Source organism: Apteryx rowi, unplaced genomic scaffold, assembly GCF_003343035.1.
Source record: "Apteryx rowi isolate R43461 unplaced genomic scaffold, aptRow1 scaffold_920, whole genome shotgun sequence".
Taxonomy (NCBI): Eukaryota; Metazoa; Chordata; class Aves; order Apterygiformes; family Apterygidae; genus Apteryx; species Apteryx rowi.
The window spans coordinates 126,001-143,924 of NW_020451228.1; the positions used below are offsets into that span (position 1 = coordinate 126,001).

General features: G+C 45.3%; 1 protein-coding gene across 1 annotated transcript in view; it reads left to right on the forward strand.

The window, feature by feature from the left end:
- The first annotated feature begins 37 nt into the window (after positions 1–37).
- Positions 38–17,924, forward strand: part of LIMD1 (LIM domains containing 1) — a 51,201-nt gene continuing 33,314 nt past the window's right edge. The window contains exons 1-2 of the mRNA XM_026091755.1: positions 38–1,677; positions 13,679–13,780. Coding sequence (XP_025947540.1) covers positions 297–1,677; positions 13,679–13,780 — 1,483 coding nt within the window. The 5' untranslated portion in view covers positions 38–296. The remainder of the gene's footprint in view (positions 1,678–13,678; positions 13,781–17,924) is intronic.

Below are 17,924 nucleotides of genomic sequence, written 5' to 3' on the forward strand. Positions count from 1 at the left end.
GCCGTGTCTGCCCGCTGCAGCGCCACGTGCGGAGCCGCCTGCGCCGGGCGAGGGGAGAGGGAACTTCCCGGCGCCGCTGCCGCCGCTCGTGCTCCCGGCCCCGATGGCGCACAGCGGCCGCTGTTTTCTCTTGCTCTAATTTTGATTTTGTTTTGTTTTTTTCCTTTGGCGCGTCTTTTTCTCCCGGCGCCCCCTCGCCGAGGAGCCTGCGGGGATGCTGTGGTGGGCTTGAGCACCTCGCCGGGCGGCACCCTGGATTTCGGGTGAGGCAGGGAGGCACGCATGACCTGGCAGCGATGGATAAATATGACGACCTGGGCCTGGAGGCCAGTAAGTTCATTGAAGACCTCAACATGTACGAAGCCTCCAAAGACGGTCTCTTTCGGGTGGACAGAGCCCCCGGCAACAACCCTGAGTTTGAGGAGACCAGGAGGGTTTTTGCTACTAAAATGACCAAAATCCACCTCCAGCAGCAGCAGCAGCAAGAGGAGCTGCTGATGGCTGCCTCGGGCTCCCTCAACGGCAGCGCCAGTTTTGGTGTCCCACGGCCAAGTGTGCCAGGGCCCTGGGGTGAGCCGCAGGGTGGCCGGGCCCAGGCAGGTGGCAGCGTGGCCAAGCCGCCCCTGGCCTGCACTGCGGCCGGCCCTGCTGGCCTCCCGCACTCCTTGGCTTTCCCTGGCCAGCCCCCAAACCCGGCCGGGTACGGCTGCGGGGATAGCATCCTGGGGGCACACGGATGCCACGGGGCCACCCCCAGGCCCTTCCCGCCTGCCGCCCTCGGGTGCTGCCTTGCCCCAGGGGGCCCAGCCACGCTCCAGAGCTGGGATGGGGATCTGGATGGGTTTGCCATGCCCAGACCTGCTGCAGGGAATTGGCGGCCAAACATCCATCCTGGCAATCAGCTGCCTCGAAGTCCCACAAAAGCCCATGGCGAGCCCCAGCTGCACCAGCACTGGTCTTCGGAGGGTGGCCGCAGGAGCTGGGAAAACGGGAGCGAGGGCCAGAGGAGCAGCCAGGGCCATGAGCACAAACCAGCAGGGCAGCGGTCCTCCTCCTTCTCGCAAGCGCAGAGCCTCCTGGCCTCCTCCACTGGGTTTGAGGAGGGAGTGCAAGCGGGTCTCTCGCAGCAGCGGTCGTCATCCTTCTCAGCCCCATCCACACCGCCTGCCCCGGGGTTTTCGGGCCTCTCCGACTCACATGGTCTGAGTGCTGGAGTGGATATCCCAGCCACAGACAAAACCAGGGATGGCGGCCAGCGGTGGTACCACGACAGTCCTCCATCCTTCTCTCCCGGCTCAGCTCCGGCACCCGTGCCCCTGAGCGTGGACTGTCAGCAAGCCAGCGCTTGTCCCAGTGCTGCCAGCCACTTCGTCACTCATGGGCAGAATCACAGGCCCAACAGCAGCGGTGCAAACCCTGAGCAGAGTACCTCCAACGCGGCTTCACATGGCCCGATGACTTCAGATGCTCCCAAGCCACCTTTCAGAGAGGGTCTAAGTGCTCTGCAGTCCGCCTCTGGACACCAGGAAAACTCCGGGGCGACAAAAGTAAAATTACCTTGCCAGACCCTCCTTCCACCACAGGAGCAAGGGCCATCTGCTGCTGAATTAAAATTAGAAGCACTCACCCAGCGTCTGGAGCAGGAGATGGATGCTTGTCCAAAGGCTGATTACTTTGGTAAGTGTAATTGCAGAAAGGCATAATTAAAAATTGTTATGAATATAGTTCATGACTAAATGTTGCAGGGTTCACACCTTCAGGGTTGCATTTCCCTGGTACTTTTATTTGGTTATCCTTTTTCAGTTGCTCACGTGTTTTTATTTAACTGTTATTTATCACAAGGACTGGTGCTCTTTTTCCTATGAAATTTTATTTTTAATCCAGCTCCTTAAATTTTAAAGCAGACCTGGTGTGACAGCTTTGGGGAGGAAAGTGCTGAGGACAAGCTGGAACAGACACCATCTTTTGAAGTTATCCTTCTTTACTGACTGGGAGGCACTTAACTTTTCTTAACAATATTCATGATTCTCAGTCTCATAGAAGTTTGTTACACGACCATGTTTGAATAGAAAGATAGCTTTCTAGACTGCTGAAGAACTGGATGGTGTCAAACCCTACATAAGGACCTACGGACTGGAGAGCGCAGTTCAGCTCAGAGGAAGCTGTGGTGGACTTCACTTGACAGTAGACACCACGGAGGCCGTCATGGTTGAACGTGCAGCGCGCTCCATGTGCAGCGGGTGTAATGAAAATGCTGTGGTGACCAGGGTTTTGTGACTTGCACAGAAATTGCAGCTTGAGTAGGTTCTGAGGATCTGACCATGTGTGGTTGTGAATTTTCTTGAAAAGAAGTTGACTGAGGATGTAAAGGTTGTTCCTTTTTCAAACTGATGGGGATTTTCTTTTTCCCAAGAGTCAGTTCCCATCAACTCTGAGTGGGTGAGCGGATCCTGAATACTTCTGGAAAACAGGCAATAGATACACTTTACCCTAAATCTCAGGTCCACAAGTAATCCAGACCACCACCAGATATTACTTTGGTATTTTGTGATGAAAAGAGCCTGCTTACATGGGAGGATTTCTGAATGAGAAAATTAAATGCCCTGCTGGCTTAAACTGATTTAGTATCACAGAATGGCAAAAAGTCAATGGCAAATGGGGTGTTTTCTTTCCCTGTCTCTCGTGGCCACCTTGTAGTGTAACAGCAGAGGAGGTAGTTCAGCCATTCAGTTCTCTGGAAGCAGGAAACCTGGTGTTGCTTTTGCTAGGAAGGGTGAGAATTCTGCTGCTAGTTTAACTAATGACAGCAGCAGGTCCAGTATATATTTTCCTCATGATTTTAGATCTATGGTGACAAAAGTAGAAGCAGGAATAGATTAAACTCTTTAGCCTAATACAGAGAAACAGTTTGCATCTCAGACTGCATAGGTCCCATTGCATATAGTCAGTTTGCTTCCTGTCCGCTGTGATTGCCGAGTGATGCAGCGGTGGCCTGTACATACACCAGTGACCCTTAGAAACTGTGTTGCTACCTTGAACTTTACATTATGCTTCACTAATGTGGTTGAAAGGACCTCTAAGTAATTAGTTGCAAATTCCATAGTAAAAGGTGTTTCTGGCTACCTCTATAGTTGTGATATTCCCCTGCAGATGGCTTTGCTGTGACTATTTAGCTTAATATTTGAGATTGAATTTAACCTTGTACCAGGGCAGGTATGGTTTTACTTGTTGCAGAACAGCGACCTGAAAAGTTGCTTTACTTGGATCATTTCAGCCTGGGAATGTGTTTTGATGCTTTATGTACTGTTCAGGGAGCATGCAGCTTGAATGAGCTCAGAGAACCTCACCCCAAGAGATGCTGAACTCTTTTGAAAAGGAGCTGATTAGGAACATGAGTTTGGGGAGATAGTGTTCAAAATCTGAATATTTTGCTGTAGGCAGCCTTCTACTCCACTGGATAGGTTTCAGGAGTCCCTTCAACTGTATAACCCCCCCTTCAACCCTTCAGTCCCTAGTAAAAAGTGTACATGGGAATGAGGTGAAAAAGCAGGCAGGATGTAATTGGTGGTTAGATTATTTTTACATTTTTGTCACAAAATAAGTGGTAGCAGCAGGGAGATGCTTTTATCTCTCAGGAAGTCTGCAATGAGGTAGTAGTAATTCTGGCAACATGGAAAGTCTTGCTGGTCAGCCCTCTGAATTACCTGAATCAGAAACCTGGGGAGGGAGAAGAAATGGAGGCCGCCTAATTCCTCATGAGATCTTCTGACATATTCCTGGCAGGAGGTTTTATACTCATATGTGTTTAGTACAGCTGCTGTGCAGCAATGTGTGGAAAGAAGGAGAGTGAAGAAGGGCAGGGAGAGTGAAAAATGAAAAAATGCAGTCATGATAAAGGAAGAAATAAAGTTTGGTGGAGTCTCAGCTCTATGGAAGAAGACTTAGCAGAAACCCTGTGGACGACTAAGGAAAAAGAAAGGGATAGTTCAGAGGTATTTTAATTCTGTGCCCCTCCCCCCTTCTTTCTATCTTTTATTTTCAGTTTTTCACTGTTACTCCAATTTACTTCCTTTGATAGAAGAAAGGACCAAGTTGGTCTTTTGCATCTATGTTTGCTAAGCTATACCTTCAAGTTACTAAACTTCAACATGGAAAATAAATATCTTTATGTGATAGAAATAAAAAGGATCACCAGTTGTTTTTTTTGCAGACATTCCTCCCACATTTCTGTGAACTTTAATGCGGCAGCTTTGCAGTGCATCAGAGCCAGGAAGTGAAACTAGGATTGAAGTGCAAATGACCAAACTGTTTTATCTAAAATGCTTTCAGCTCTCCTAATCTTGGGGGCTGTTCTTGTGACAAATTTTTTAAGATAGATCTATCTTAGGAAGGTCTAGTCTTTCATTCAGTCTCTGTTTGGACTAGATATTAATCCTGAACAATTCTGAACCCAGTAAAGGAGCTGTTTTTTCCTTTGCTATGTGAAAACAAATGTGTGTAAATGAAAATCTAAAAAAGGATAAGCTAGGGACTAAACATAACGTAGGTAGGATGTTCTGCTGAAGAATAACAGACAGTCTGGCTGTCAGCACAAGCTCACTGTACACAGTACATTTGTCTGCTCAGAGTGTGTATGATAAGTGAAAGGAAAGAAGCAAACAAAGCCAAGAATTTTCTGTTTTTTTAATAACGGCATATGTGTGAGCAATATGGGATAAATCAAACCTACATGTGTCTCTAAAGGAATTTGGGTTCTCCAAGAATGTTTTTGAAGTGCTGTCTTGATTTATGTGGGCTTTTGGAGGTGGACGTAGTGAGTGTCAGGTACTACCCAGGTTTTTATGCTTGGGGAGGGAAGTTCTTAAATCTCTCTCTGACGAGGCACGTTCCCAGTGCAGCAGAGAAAGGGCCCCAGATCCCTGGGAGGTGCCTCTGGAAACCAGCTTTGATTGTATTCAAGTTTTTGGTGTACAGTTTCTAGGGAACATCCAGGAATGAGGTGTCTGAATCCCACTGATTTTCCATGGTTGCCTGAATTCCTTATGCTCCTTTGGATATACCAGTCTTAATTTCCATGTGGTGAATGGGAAGATTAATTAAATAGGAGTGTCTGGGGGAGTTGTCAGTCCTGCACCAGCACCACCCAGTGCAATGCACATGTTTCCAGTTAGGTGAAGTGGTCCCATCCCAAGGACTAGCGAAGGACTAGTTTTCAGCTGAGAATTGAGCAGGTGCACAACTAAATTGAGCGTTCAGCTTGGGCTGCATAGAAGTAACCTGATACGGGAATGTGGCTCATGCCCATGCAGGCCTGACTGGGAGGCAGTGAGGGCTATAGAAATTTTACCATTCACTTTTGTAGAACAGGATAAACCCTATGGTACAATATAATTCTTTGATCTGCAGGCACAGATTGAAAGTTTTACAGGTGTAACTTATAGAATCATGTTTTTACTAGTGCTTCTTTCATATAGACAGATGCAAATCTCAGTCTGATAAAGACTAACTACACTGTTACCAGGAGCTTTTTAAAACAATTTTCATAAATGTGTTTCTTGTTATAAATATTTGTTAGGTGTTAAGTTCTGGCTTCCTTCCTTTACACTTAGAGTAGAGCTGATAAGCTGCAGGTACTTTAGGAGGGCCCCAGGCATCTTGTTTTGCAGCTAAATGCCAGGATGCTTCCTAGCAGTCAAACAGAGAAGATTTCAGAAAGTTTGCAGATTTCTTTTCCCCCTTCACAGGAGCAGAACTGCGGGTGGATCATTTAACCCCAGTGGAGACAAGGAACCCTAGCACGTATGAATGGATATAATTAGCTCGAAGGCCGGTGACACCTTTTCAGTCTTACACATAGGGAAGTGAGCGTGTTACCACTGCTGAAACAGCAGTCGATTTAACTTTAAGGCTATACATGCTTGCGGACTTTACCAAACCCAACTGATGACCATGCACCAAAGAGTAATTTCAGAACTGCAGAGTGGAGAATTTTCTGGTCGAAATTAGAGTTTTTTCTGAGGTTTGTTCTCTAACAGCATCTTTTCCATTGGGAACAAGTGAACACATTGCTCTTTGCCTGCTGTTGGGAGAATGCAGCAGCCGGAAGGAGACCTGTGTGCAGTGGAGAGGAGGGAGGCAGAGAGAGGGGAGTCATGGTGTAGTGGGGAAAGCTGGAAGGATCACAGCACATGGGTTAGTGCGTGTGTACAGAATGCAAAGCTTATCTCACTGCAAGGAAGCAAGCAAGTAAATATTTGTCTGGGATATGGCTCTTTAAGATTAAAGCAGCATATGCTTCTCTTCCCCTTGGGGCTCTTGGAGGCTCAGCTGGATTTGCAAGTTAAGAAAAAAATCCATTCTAAAAGGAGAGAAAAAGAAAGGAGTGCAGCCAGGGGATCAATAGGTCTTTCAGGCAGAAGACTGTTGCAGTGGAGACTGAAAGTAATAAGGAACCTGACTCATTTTGCACTGGAGTTAACATAATCTCTTTTATCATTATAAGGTACTTAAAATGTCACTGACGTGAGCCTGATGGCATTTTACACTTCACTGGCACTGTGTACATGACAGTCTGCAATGCAGCAAAGTTGAGGGGTCAAGAATGTTTCACACAAAAAACAGTACAGAAAAATTGCACATATCAACTCTTAATTCTTTGGGCAGAGAAGTACCTGCACATCTTTGCTACCATTGAGTCATGATATGGGGTTGATATGAATGATGAGATTGAGTGATGAATGGAAGTCAGACTGCCATGTTTTCCAGGCACTAGATGTTCACACAGGCATCCAGATCTACTTGAAATCAACTGTTTGGAAGTGTGATTGCACAGTGATGGACAACAGCTCACCAAGGTACACAGTATGTAGGAAGGCCATGTCCCTGCCACACTGAATTTACAGTTTAATATAGAAGTGACTTTTTTAAGGTGAGCCACAAGGAGATTACATCAGATTTTAGGGAAGGTCTGAAGTAAAAATGAAATAACTAAACATCATGTTAGGTATGACATGATGAAGTCATTTTAAGTGGACAGTCTTTTTGAGGACTAGGTTTTCATGGAATAGGTGGGTCTTCAAGAGTAGCTTCATGCATGTCTTCCTTGTCAGAGCATGAAATAGGAACAAGGCAAGATAAAAGCTGGGTTACAGCCCAGAGGCAGCAGGGTATACTTCTAGATTAGCTGTGTGCATGTCTGGGCAGATAGGAAAGATGATACTGGAGGTATTTACGTGCAAACACTGTGGGGGTTTCTTCCACGTGCAACTGGGTGTTCTTCAGGGTAAATCCAGTCTCAAGTATGGAGGGGTCAAAACCTTTCAAAATCATCAGGTATGTAATCGTAGAAGTTATTGCAGTTACATCTGCTGGAGGAGAATCAAACTGATTACAGGAATGTGTGTCTTTCATGGAATAAGTAAAAGGAGTAGGACAGATTTATTCTTCTAAGTRCCATTTCTGGATTATCTGTGTACACAGACACATACCACCAGAATATACCCTTCATCCTGCCAGTGCATTCCTCTTATTGAAGACTGGATTGAGGTAACAAGGAAATCTGGCCTGTCATTGACATTAAAGTATTCATACCATCACATTTGGTCCTCTAAGCTTAAGTGGTGGTCTTAGGAAACCCAACCAGGAACACATGTAGAAAAGTTTGGCTGTTCTGGACTCTGCTAAGAAGAGGGGAATGAAGAAACTGTGTTCTTGGTTTGTAAATAGATGATGTTTGGCGTGTAGAAGGAAATCATACCAGCCAGTCCTAGAAAATGCTGTTCACCATTCTTTGCATTGAAATCCTAGCAAGAGGTGTACAATAAGTAAATAACCCCTTCCAGTGAATGTGAAATACAACACTTAGAGGAAAAAATGTCTTTTGAGCCTTTGAACCTGTGGTAAATAGAAATCCAGCTGTTGAATTTTGAGGGTGGGACTGACATTTCAGATTGAAGGATGGATTAGATTTCAGTTCTGACAGCGCTCGAAGTCTGCTTCTGACCTGTTTGATCTTGTGAGCTGAGGCTATTTCCGGTGGCAGTGTTTCTTGTGATTTACAGTGATGAAATCCAGTATGATAGGAGTTGGGACACAGCTTACAAGGCATGTTTTCAGCCCCAGCTGTGCCCCAAAGGTCCTATTGTTCAGAAGCTCAGATGTAACTTGGGCAGTTGCTTTCCACATGATGCCACATGATGCTAAATGAACAGAGATTTCTTTGTTGTCCGGGGCCAAGCTGCCCTGCCAGCAGAAATTGAACTGAAATCAGCAGTTTACATCCCTTTCCTTTTCCAAATCTGGCTACCATTCTGCCAGTGCGCTCAAGTGTGAATTTACCAATGCTGCGCATGTGCAGTTTTTCAGGCTTGTCATAATGTTGATGAAAGAGAAACCTTTCATTTCTCCCCACGTTTTAACACGCTATGTGAGGTTAAAGACCTTATTTTTTAGATGGGGTATCTGCTCAAATTGGCCCTTGCATAAGTGCTCATTTTGTGTGACAAAGCAGCCAACTGCAGGAATTGGGCAGCTGGCTGAGGCGTGCACATTCAGAATTCATCTGCTGCAAGCTGAGGATAGAAGTTTTGACTAAAAGTTATGCTATGCCAAGAAAATTACCCAGAGCTGCTGACTAGCATCAGTGGCATGTACGGCTGTATTGATGTTGATGACATTTCAACTCTAAGCACTTGCTAGTAGAAAGCATGCTCAGCACTGTTTCAGAAAATCGTAGTTAGAGTTGACATGGAGCAGGGCATAAACACAGTTTTGAAATGGACTGGGGTTGGTTATTGCTTTTGCTGGTCTGCCTTTGATCAGGCTGGCATAGCACACATGTTGCTGAGCTCAGCAACTGGCTGGCTTCTGCAACAGGTATTTCTTTTTCCGTGCAAAGCCTGAACTGAAAGAACAGGATCATTGTGGCAGCAGGGAGTGAGCTGCAAAAAAGTGGAAAGGAAAAATCAATAAAAATCACCTTTTTTCTGCTTTCAGGCTGGGGTGGGCTAAGAGTCAGAGATGAAGGCTCAAGTATGTTGCTAAGAATACTGTGGAGTATTAAAATTGGAAGAAGCAAAGACTTTCTAGAGTAATGCCAATTGCTAGCAAGGTTTAATTGGCTTTTAAATAAGATTTAGCAGATGTAAGGAAAAAAATATAACAAACAGTACATGGACTTGTCCTAACGCCATTTTTCGTTTGTCAACCCGTCATTCATAACCTTGCCATAAGACATTTTTAAATATTTATAGTGTGGTTGGTTAGTACATAGTAAAGTAATTTAATGTGTTGCATCTTTACGGACAACATCAATTTATTTTGAAAGCCTTTTCATTTTATGACTTTTTCTATTTTCCCTATTTTAGGGGCTGAAATATTTAAAGAAACAAATAAAAGGGTTAAGCAGGAAATGGAATAGGACATAGACTGTGAGATAAAGGGAGGGAGAAGGAATGATGGGGCAATAGAGGGGTCCGGAGGTTTAGGAAAGGACGATTATGGCTCTGAGAGCCGAGGGAGCCTTTGGGGTAGCTCCTACAGCATCCAGCAGGAGTAGCCCCTTGGGGGAAACACATGGACAGTCCCTACACTCTGACTCCTGAATGAAGGATTTTGCCAGGATAGATAGAGGATAGGCAGAGGTAATTTCTGCTCTCCATGGGATTCGCATTACAGTGTTTTTAAAGTGGCTTGTGATGCCTGCCAGCAGGTTTGCAGCTGTAGGGCACCGGTGTTTGTGCACTGGCTTTGGTGCCGGCTGGGGTGCTGGCCCGGTCTGCCTACGCTGGGACACCTGAATGAATGGCTGTCGTCAGCTGCTGAGCTCTTCCTGTTTACAGCGCGGTGTCTGACGCTCTGAGTGCTCAAATCACGGTGGCGTTCTAATATTCCTCCCAAGACAGGTCATCTGGCATTTGCGTTTTTCTGAGATGGAGGACAGAGAAAGGCGCCTTCTCTTCTCTTGCTCTTGTTTTGGCTAGAGCCAGGCTTTTGCAGAAAACAGACCTGCTGCTGGGGTATGTTGTGTGCCAGCGCTCTGCTGGGTTAGTGCCCCTTTCACGGAGACGTGCCAGTGACATGAAGGAGAAAGGCATGCAGGCTTCAGTGGTTGTGTCTTCTGCCTCTTAATTCATGTTACTACTCATACATATTCAGTATCGTCGCTCTGCTGGGTGCTTTCTGGAAAGGAGGAAATTGGAGCGCGCTGTTGATTTTCTGGAGCAGCCACTTATTGGCACGGAGAAGGGAAAAATGTAGGCACTTTCAGTACAATAAATACATAGTTTCTGTGGAAAGCCTCGGGAGTGACATGGAAAGAAGATTTTAAGCAGCAAAATCTGCAGTTTTTCTGCTCTCAGAACTTTCCACTGTGCATTGTTGCAGTCGATAGGCAATTTTGCGAGCCAGCCTTTAGTTTTTGTGTCAGATGATTGCACAATATATTGGGCTGGAGCAGAACACACACATTTGTGAGAGAACACATGCATTTGAAAAGTCAAATTTTATTATCTTCGCCTTTTTTTTTTTTGAAATGCCTGCATAACTTAATTCTTGAATGCATTTGCTTTCTTCAAAAGTTTGTTTCAATGAATAACTGAGTTAAATCTGCTTGATCTGAAAAGAACCAGCTAGTTTTGCGAACTTTGTGCCAATCTGTGTGTTGGGGTGGGCCTGCAGCCAAGCTCGTATGTCAGTTCAGGTCTGTTTTGGACAAAATAGACAACTGCTTATTTCTTTTAATCCTTCTCTTCGGGTTTTTGTCAGTTTGGGCACTGGCTCTGAGTGCAGTGGAGCTTGGAGCCGCATTAGTGACAGTTCTCAGTGTTCTGGTTGAATGCACATATACAGCTGCACTAAAGAAAGGCATGTCTGCACTCGGAAAATTAAGTATCTGCTTTTCAGCAACCATCTATGTGCTACTGTAGATGGGTCTTGAGCATTTTTATCACTGTAGTGTGAAAACTGACTATCATAGGCATTAGCAACAGGAGGAAATTGTTCTCGGACTTCAACTGACAGCATGGTTCTGCCAGAACTGGGCATTACTTTTCAGTGCTGTCTTAAGTACATTGTTTTTTTTTCTAACATGGACCAGACCTTTCTGATTACTCTGGAGCTTGCGGTACCCTGAAAGAAGTGAAGTTTTGTTAACCACAGCATGACTAAGGATCTCCAGTCAGATCAGCCTCTCCCTTGTGTTGGGCCAGTACAAGCAAGATGTGACTTACAATCCCTGTGCTCCAAGTAGTCAAAGTAAATCAGGCTGACCAACAGTGGAAGGAGAGACCAGAAGGTGAAGTTACATCCAAAAGTTTGCTGTGGAATAGCAAGAGAAGACAATCTTTGTATCTGCTCTTCATGCTGCCCATCTTGGGTAAAATAGAGACAGCTGAAGTAAACACGGATTAAAGCAAATGTCAGTTGCTAATTTAGAGATAGTTAAAGGGTGATTCTGCTTTAAAACTGATCTGTCACAATCACATGGTGATGCCTGAGGTAAATAAACTAGCTTTTACTTGTCCTTTTACTTGGACAAGGATTTCCTCTGCTCAGCCACTAGTGGTGGTTTCCAGCAGCCCTCTCTGCCTCTCCTCTGTGTGGTCTGAGTGCAGAGAGAAGGGTGTTGGCTCTGAAGCTGCTGGAGAACTTGATAGCAATGATTTTCTCCTCCCTGGCGTTGAATGACTGGGGGTCACCCCCCAGCTTGCCCACCATGTTGCCAGTATGCCTGGCGCAGAGGACATAGTGGTGCCTCTCTGGGAGACAGTCCTGTTTGGGTGTGGAGCTGCCAGCCTGTTTGGCTGCTGTGCTCTTCCCTGAAGAGTGGAAGGGGCAAGTCTGGTTTCTAGATGCCTTCAATGAAGTGATTTTCTACTGTCATTTCTTACTTTGTTATCAGAAGAGGTTTTCTTGGAAGTGAAATAGGGTCACATAAACCAAATCTGGTCTCTAGTCATTAAATGTGGTTCCAGCTAGCCTTATTCTGTAAGTGCAGAAGAACGGCATAATAAATCCATTGTAGGTTTTTCCTTGTTACCTGTTAAGCAGTGCCTGTTTCTCTCTCGAGGGACGAGGCCAGATCCAACCACCAGGCTGCAGCCAACCATCACTGCTGCAGCTTTGCTCCTCCTGTCCCTCTGCCCCTGCCATGCATCCACCCTGTTGCATCTAATTGGCAGCTCTATACCTGGATAGTCCCAGAGGCTACTTGGTGAGGTGCAAATCAGGCTTAAAAATGCTGTGCCCTATGCTCCTGGTGCTCTCTGTCCATGCTGCTGACGTGGGTTATGGGTTTGAGCCCCACGCATGGAATGGGTGCTGCAGGAAGAGGTATTGACTGTGCCAAGAGACTGGGCTTCCTACAGGCAGGTGCCTTAGAACAGGGCTGTGACATGATCGTTGTCTGTACGCAGCAGCCGTGGTGCTGTTTGTACAGAAGCATTCTTCAAAAATATGTGGGTTTTTTTGTTTTTTTTTTTGTTTTTTTTAGCAGGGTTGCAATGTGTCCAGGGAGGCAGTGTAGCAGTGCTGTGCTGTGCTTCAGCTGTCTGCTGCCTGAGCTTTCTCCTGGAGGAGAGGAGGTCACAGCAGCCTTGGAAAGGGCATGGCTTATATCACCATGGGTGAAATGTATTTATTTATTTATTTATTTATGGCTTATTTCACCCCTCTCCCCACCCTGGCCACTGCATTTGGCAAACTTTTCCCCTGCCACTCCTAAGTAAGAGAATCCCATCTCCATGTTGTGTTTCCCTAGCAGGGTAATAGGGCTGTTGGGTGGCTGCCGCAGCTCTGAGCTGCGTTCACAATCGCCTCCATCAGAGATAAGCTGCAGGTGGGGTCGTGACTCCAAAAGTTGATCCTCATGGGCCTGCCCTGGCCCTCCTTCATCCCATGGGCTGTCTGAGAACCAGGCCCATGTTAGCTTGCACTGCTGCTGCTGGCAAATACGTGCTCTTTAAAACTGATTTGTTTCTTTTGTTATCTTGCAAGGAGCTAGGAGAACATCTGGAGCAGGATATGTTATCTGTAGGTAGCATTTGTGTTAGAGCTCTCTTTTCCAACATGGTTGGGAGAGGGAAGAGAGGTAGATTTTCACATAGTCAATCCCATTCTAGTTTAGTGAGAAATCTTTAGAGACTTGGAGTCTTCAGCAGAAGGGTCAGAAATCTGAAATATGAAAAGATTTAAAGGGACTAAGTAAAGAATTGTATTTTCCTCTTGTTGGTTGCCACCGACAAGCTTATATTATGAATTAAGTATATTATGCATTAAGGAGTAGAAACTATTTGTCAGTGAAAAGTCCTGAACACCATTTACTACCACCCAGGCTTCTGGAAGGGTTGTTAATTTTTTTCTGAATGTGTATGAAAGTTTTGGAAATGGACAGGAGAAAGAAGGGGATGTAATTGTAGCCAAATAGGGCTCTGAGCCTGTTGTGCTAGTTGCTTTGTTTGCAAAGGGCTTTTACTGTGAAGGTCTGCTGTTAACAGCAGTTCTCAGGGTAAGTAACACTGATGTCACCTACATCTTGTGGCTACATTGGATTGTCTGGTCCTAAATTCAGTCTGAGTTGCAGGTGTGATTACTCATGCAGCCAGCTCACCTCTTCCTCCGTGTGAACCAGCCGTGTTGCTAAATCCCACTGCTGACCTCCGTTGTCTCTTGTCTCTTCTAGGAACCTGCGTGAAGTGCAACAAAGGTGTGTATGGAGCCAACCAGGCTTGCCAGGCCATGGGCAATCTCTACCATGATGGCTGTTTCACCTGTGGAGCCTGCAGTAAGTACTGCCTTGCCCGGGTTGCCTCTGCTGCCACGTTTGAATAGAGCTCTGTGACAAATTCTTCTGGATCAACATTTTTCTGTTAAAAAAAAAAAAAAGAAGAAAAAGAAAAAAGGAAAAAAAAAAAGATGCGGTTATTCAGTTATCTGCCAGATGGAGTTTGTTTCAGCTGTATGTCTTTGTGGTGGTGTTCACTGTTTGTTTTTGTATAGATTCTTGCAAGGCATTTAGAAAAGATATTTTGAATTATGCCTGCCATCAGCTTTCTGGTATGGGGGGCAGTTATTTTCATTCCTTTGTGTCTCAGTGTAGCCACATCTCCTTATTTGTGAGAATATTTTTTTAATGTGGCAGTAAATATGCCTTAACTGGCATGTAGGTTTAGTTTTTGTTATTTAGCAAGTCAGACTTTAAAGCCCTTGCAATCTGTGAATCCAAAAGAGGGACACCACTTTGAACACCTTGCTTGTCTGTGTGGGCTTGCCTGATGTGTGTGGCAGCAGCTCTGTGAAAGTAAGATACACCTTTTTGTGAGGGGAGACAGTTTTCCTCTCACTTTCACTTCTCCTGTTTCAGCTGAGTCACTGTGGGGTGGCAGCCAGCTCAGCTAGTTTAACCTGAAAAGTTGCTGCCTAGTCTAGTGTGCAGTCTGGCCTGAGAGCCCTGTCCAGAGAGTGGTTCATCTGCCTGCCTTAGGCATTGGTTTTAGGATGTGGCTCCTTCTCCCCAAAGGGAGTCTGGACAGGCAGCTCAGACCAAATGCCTATTTGCTAGCTGGCATAGGTGAGGTTGATCCTGCTTCATGTGTCCAGCATGCATATCATGTTGGTCCTGTTGTATGTGCAGCATGTGGTGCAGACAGGAGGGTCTGAACTGTATCTCTGTAACACCATCTCTAGAGAAATTGCCTGGCAAAATGTGTTGGTTGCTGCAATGGCTGGCTGTCCCGCTGGGTGCCAAAAATGAGGGCATGGTGAAAGGGGAGAATGACAATTGTTTTATTTATAGACATTGCTCACGTGCTACCGACCCTCCCCACCTTGCTGCCCCTGAAGCGCTATGGTTTTTCATCACTCTGTTTTTACTACGTATGTGATTTTTACTAGCTGTAATGGCTTTGTCCTTCTGAGGGACTTCCTGTCAGAGCATTTGCTAGCATGAATGAGCCACGTTACACACCTTGCTTTGTGTTCTGTAAGCTGCACAGACAGAGGCACTGAGCCACGGGAAGACCAACAACATGTCTCTGCCTGCTTATTTTCAGCTGGTTATTGTGCTAGTGGTATCAGAATAGGAGCAGGGGTGGCAAGCTCTGCAAAATCTGCCTACAAAGCCTACTAAATAGTTAAACAAGCCTGGCAAATCTTCATGCTGCTTTTCATACCCAAGACATAGTCTGAAGCTTACTGAAGCTTATAGCGTGCTCCAGTGTATGAATTCTCCTAAGTGGCTTTTCAAGGAAGTCTGTGATAGAGCTAGAGTGAGCACCCTGGTCTCTTGATGCCAATCCTGGCTGTATTTGTAACACAGTGTTTTTTGTATTCTGTTGTGTTAACTCTGGAGCTAGTAGCATATTTTTAGAAATGTAGCTATATATATGGCAGCAGTAAAAATAATAATAATCCATCTGGTGATTTGTATATAGCAGTTTGATTTTCCAAGATGAACTTTTTTTTTTTCTTTTCTGTGTTGCATTTAGAATTGTAAACTCATCAGGACTGCAAGGGAATGTGTTTTATTTGGAGCTGTAAAGTGGGAACAAATATAGAAAGGTGTATGTGCTATTTAATGATACTTGAACCTTGAACTCTGCTTGCTTCCCAGCTGTCCAGCAATGACTGGCTTCCCTCACCTATGTTTTCAGTAGAGCATTTCCCTGTCATCTGATTGAAGACAGGAAAACTGAAAGAAAAGGGGTGTTTGCAGATGATGGCAGTTTCCTAGAGGCTCAGAAGTCAGCAGCTTGCTCTTTGTCTCCTCTAAATTAATTTGAGACCTTTTCCCGCAGAGAGAGTTTGTGGCTCCATCCCAGGGCTTTGCTTCAGGAACTTTTTACCCTTTGTGTTCAGGAAGCCTCCAAATTGCCCTTCCACACCAACCTCCTGTTAAAAATAAGTTCAAGCTGCCTTAAATTTTTAAAATTACTACTGCACAACTGGTGCTTTAGAAATAAACGCTTTAGATCCTCATTTTAGAACTGATTTTACCTTCTTTATTTGGAGACCAACACTACAGAGGTGTAAGTATTTACTTCCATTTATGTTTATATGTGTTTGGTTGAGACAGCTTAATCCCTTTCTAATGAGGTAGATTGGTGAGAGCTGAAACAGCAGCTATTAGCTGCTTATTCTAAAAGGCAACCCTTTCCAAAGTTTTCCAATGCAGGACAAAATAGTTTGTCTTTTAGATGAGACTGAAAAAGGGAAAGAAGCTTAGTTTAGCAAGGTGAAGCTGATTTTCCCTGTTACTCAGGTAGTAACTGAAGACTCTCTCTGGAGATGTTCTGGGGCAAAGGATTTCAAAGGGAATGCTGCTGGTTAAAAAAAAAAGGGAGTAATGATAGAAAATACTGTATTTCACTATGAGAGAGGAAAAGGGGAATGGAAGCCATCAGTTTAAGTCTACCATTTTACATGTATTCAATATATATAGGCAAGTTGTCTGCAGCAGTGGATGGACAGAAATCTTACTTTTTCTCAAATCCCTCAAACATTGTGGTAGAAAACAAATTTTAACTACTGTCAGAAAACCAGAGAGAAGCAGATTTCCAAAAATCCACTCATTTGCAGTGAGACACACACTAGGCTGGCTTTGCCTTACCCTTGCTGTGGCCAATTCTGCTGGTGCTCTGGGGCAGTGGTTTAGATGGCTGACACATGGCTGTGCGGTGTGCACTGGCTGGCCTGAGCCTTGCTGGGGCTGTGCCTCCCTCAAACGGTGCTGGGACACATCCTGCCCCAGGAGGGGATCATGGCTGTGGCCAGTTGTTCAGGCATGTGTGTTTGTACACAGGTCCCGCTGCCAGGAGTGAGACTCAGTGACATTCCCTTCATGGAATAGGGATGATTTTATCCTTTTACCCGACATGGGTCTCGGTTCATTGCCATCCCCGAAGGTACAGGCTGTTGGAAGGTGGGCCATGTTGAAAAAGAGAAAAATAGTGATGCCAGGGACTCTGCTGGAATAAGTTAAATGCCAACATCTTGCAGAGGAAATGGAGGGGAGCCAGTCAGCAGATTTGAAGCGTTAAGCCAACCCATTTCTCGGGGAACGTGTGCTGGCAGCGATGCTACAACATACAGCCTCCCCACTTGACTGGGCTCTGCAGCAGGCAAAGGCAGGAGGCAAGGTGCTTAGCAAGCCGCTGCGCATGTCCCGCATTTCCCAGGGCTCAGGGTAAATCTGGCTCTTTTTCCTCCCAGTGGCCACGTTGCAGTGGGTTTCAGTAGAGCCCTGTTGGGGGATGTTGGGTTTTGGTTTTCCTTCCCCTCCTCCCAGAGCATCTCTTCTGATTGCTCAGAATAAGCATATGATACCTTCCAGGATGTGTTAGCTTCTTTCCTTTTCAATCCGATCACTGGCAAGCGAACAATGACAAAAAGCACCATACTATGCAGATCAAGGAAATGACTTCTCCCCTTCCCTCTCTGCTCCCAGGCGATTTGCTGGTAAAAGAGAAAAGGAAACGTACTTCAGATGTTGCACGTTTCTGGGAGTGCTGTTCCATTCTCTTTCCGGCCCTAGCCGTCACTGCAGTCCAACAATATTAGTACGGTTGTTTACTTGTTGGCTTGATGTTTAGACTAGCTTTTTAGCATCTCTTGCAAATCATTCCTAATCATATTAGAATCAAGAAAAAGACTTTACATTGCTAGCAGTAAATGTCAATGCTACGTTTCAGCCTGTTTTAGAAACTCAGTGTTGGCCCATTTCTCCTCCCAGTAACATTTCAAGGCAAAGCTCCCTGTGACTTCCAGAGAGGCCGACTTAAATGCACTGCCCCCAGAAAACTGCCTGTAAACCTGGAGGCAAGCCACAGGTTTCACTTGGGCTTACAGGAGTATAAATGAGAGCATAATTTGGCTTATTATATACAGGAGGCTAGTTAAGAAAGCTCAAGTCCTTCCTATTTGTGTGGTGG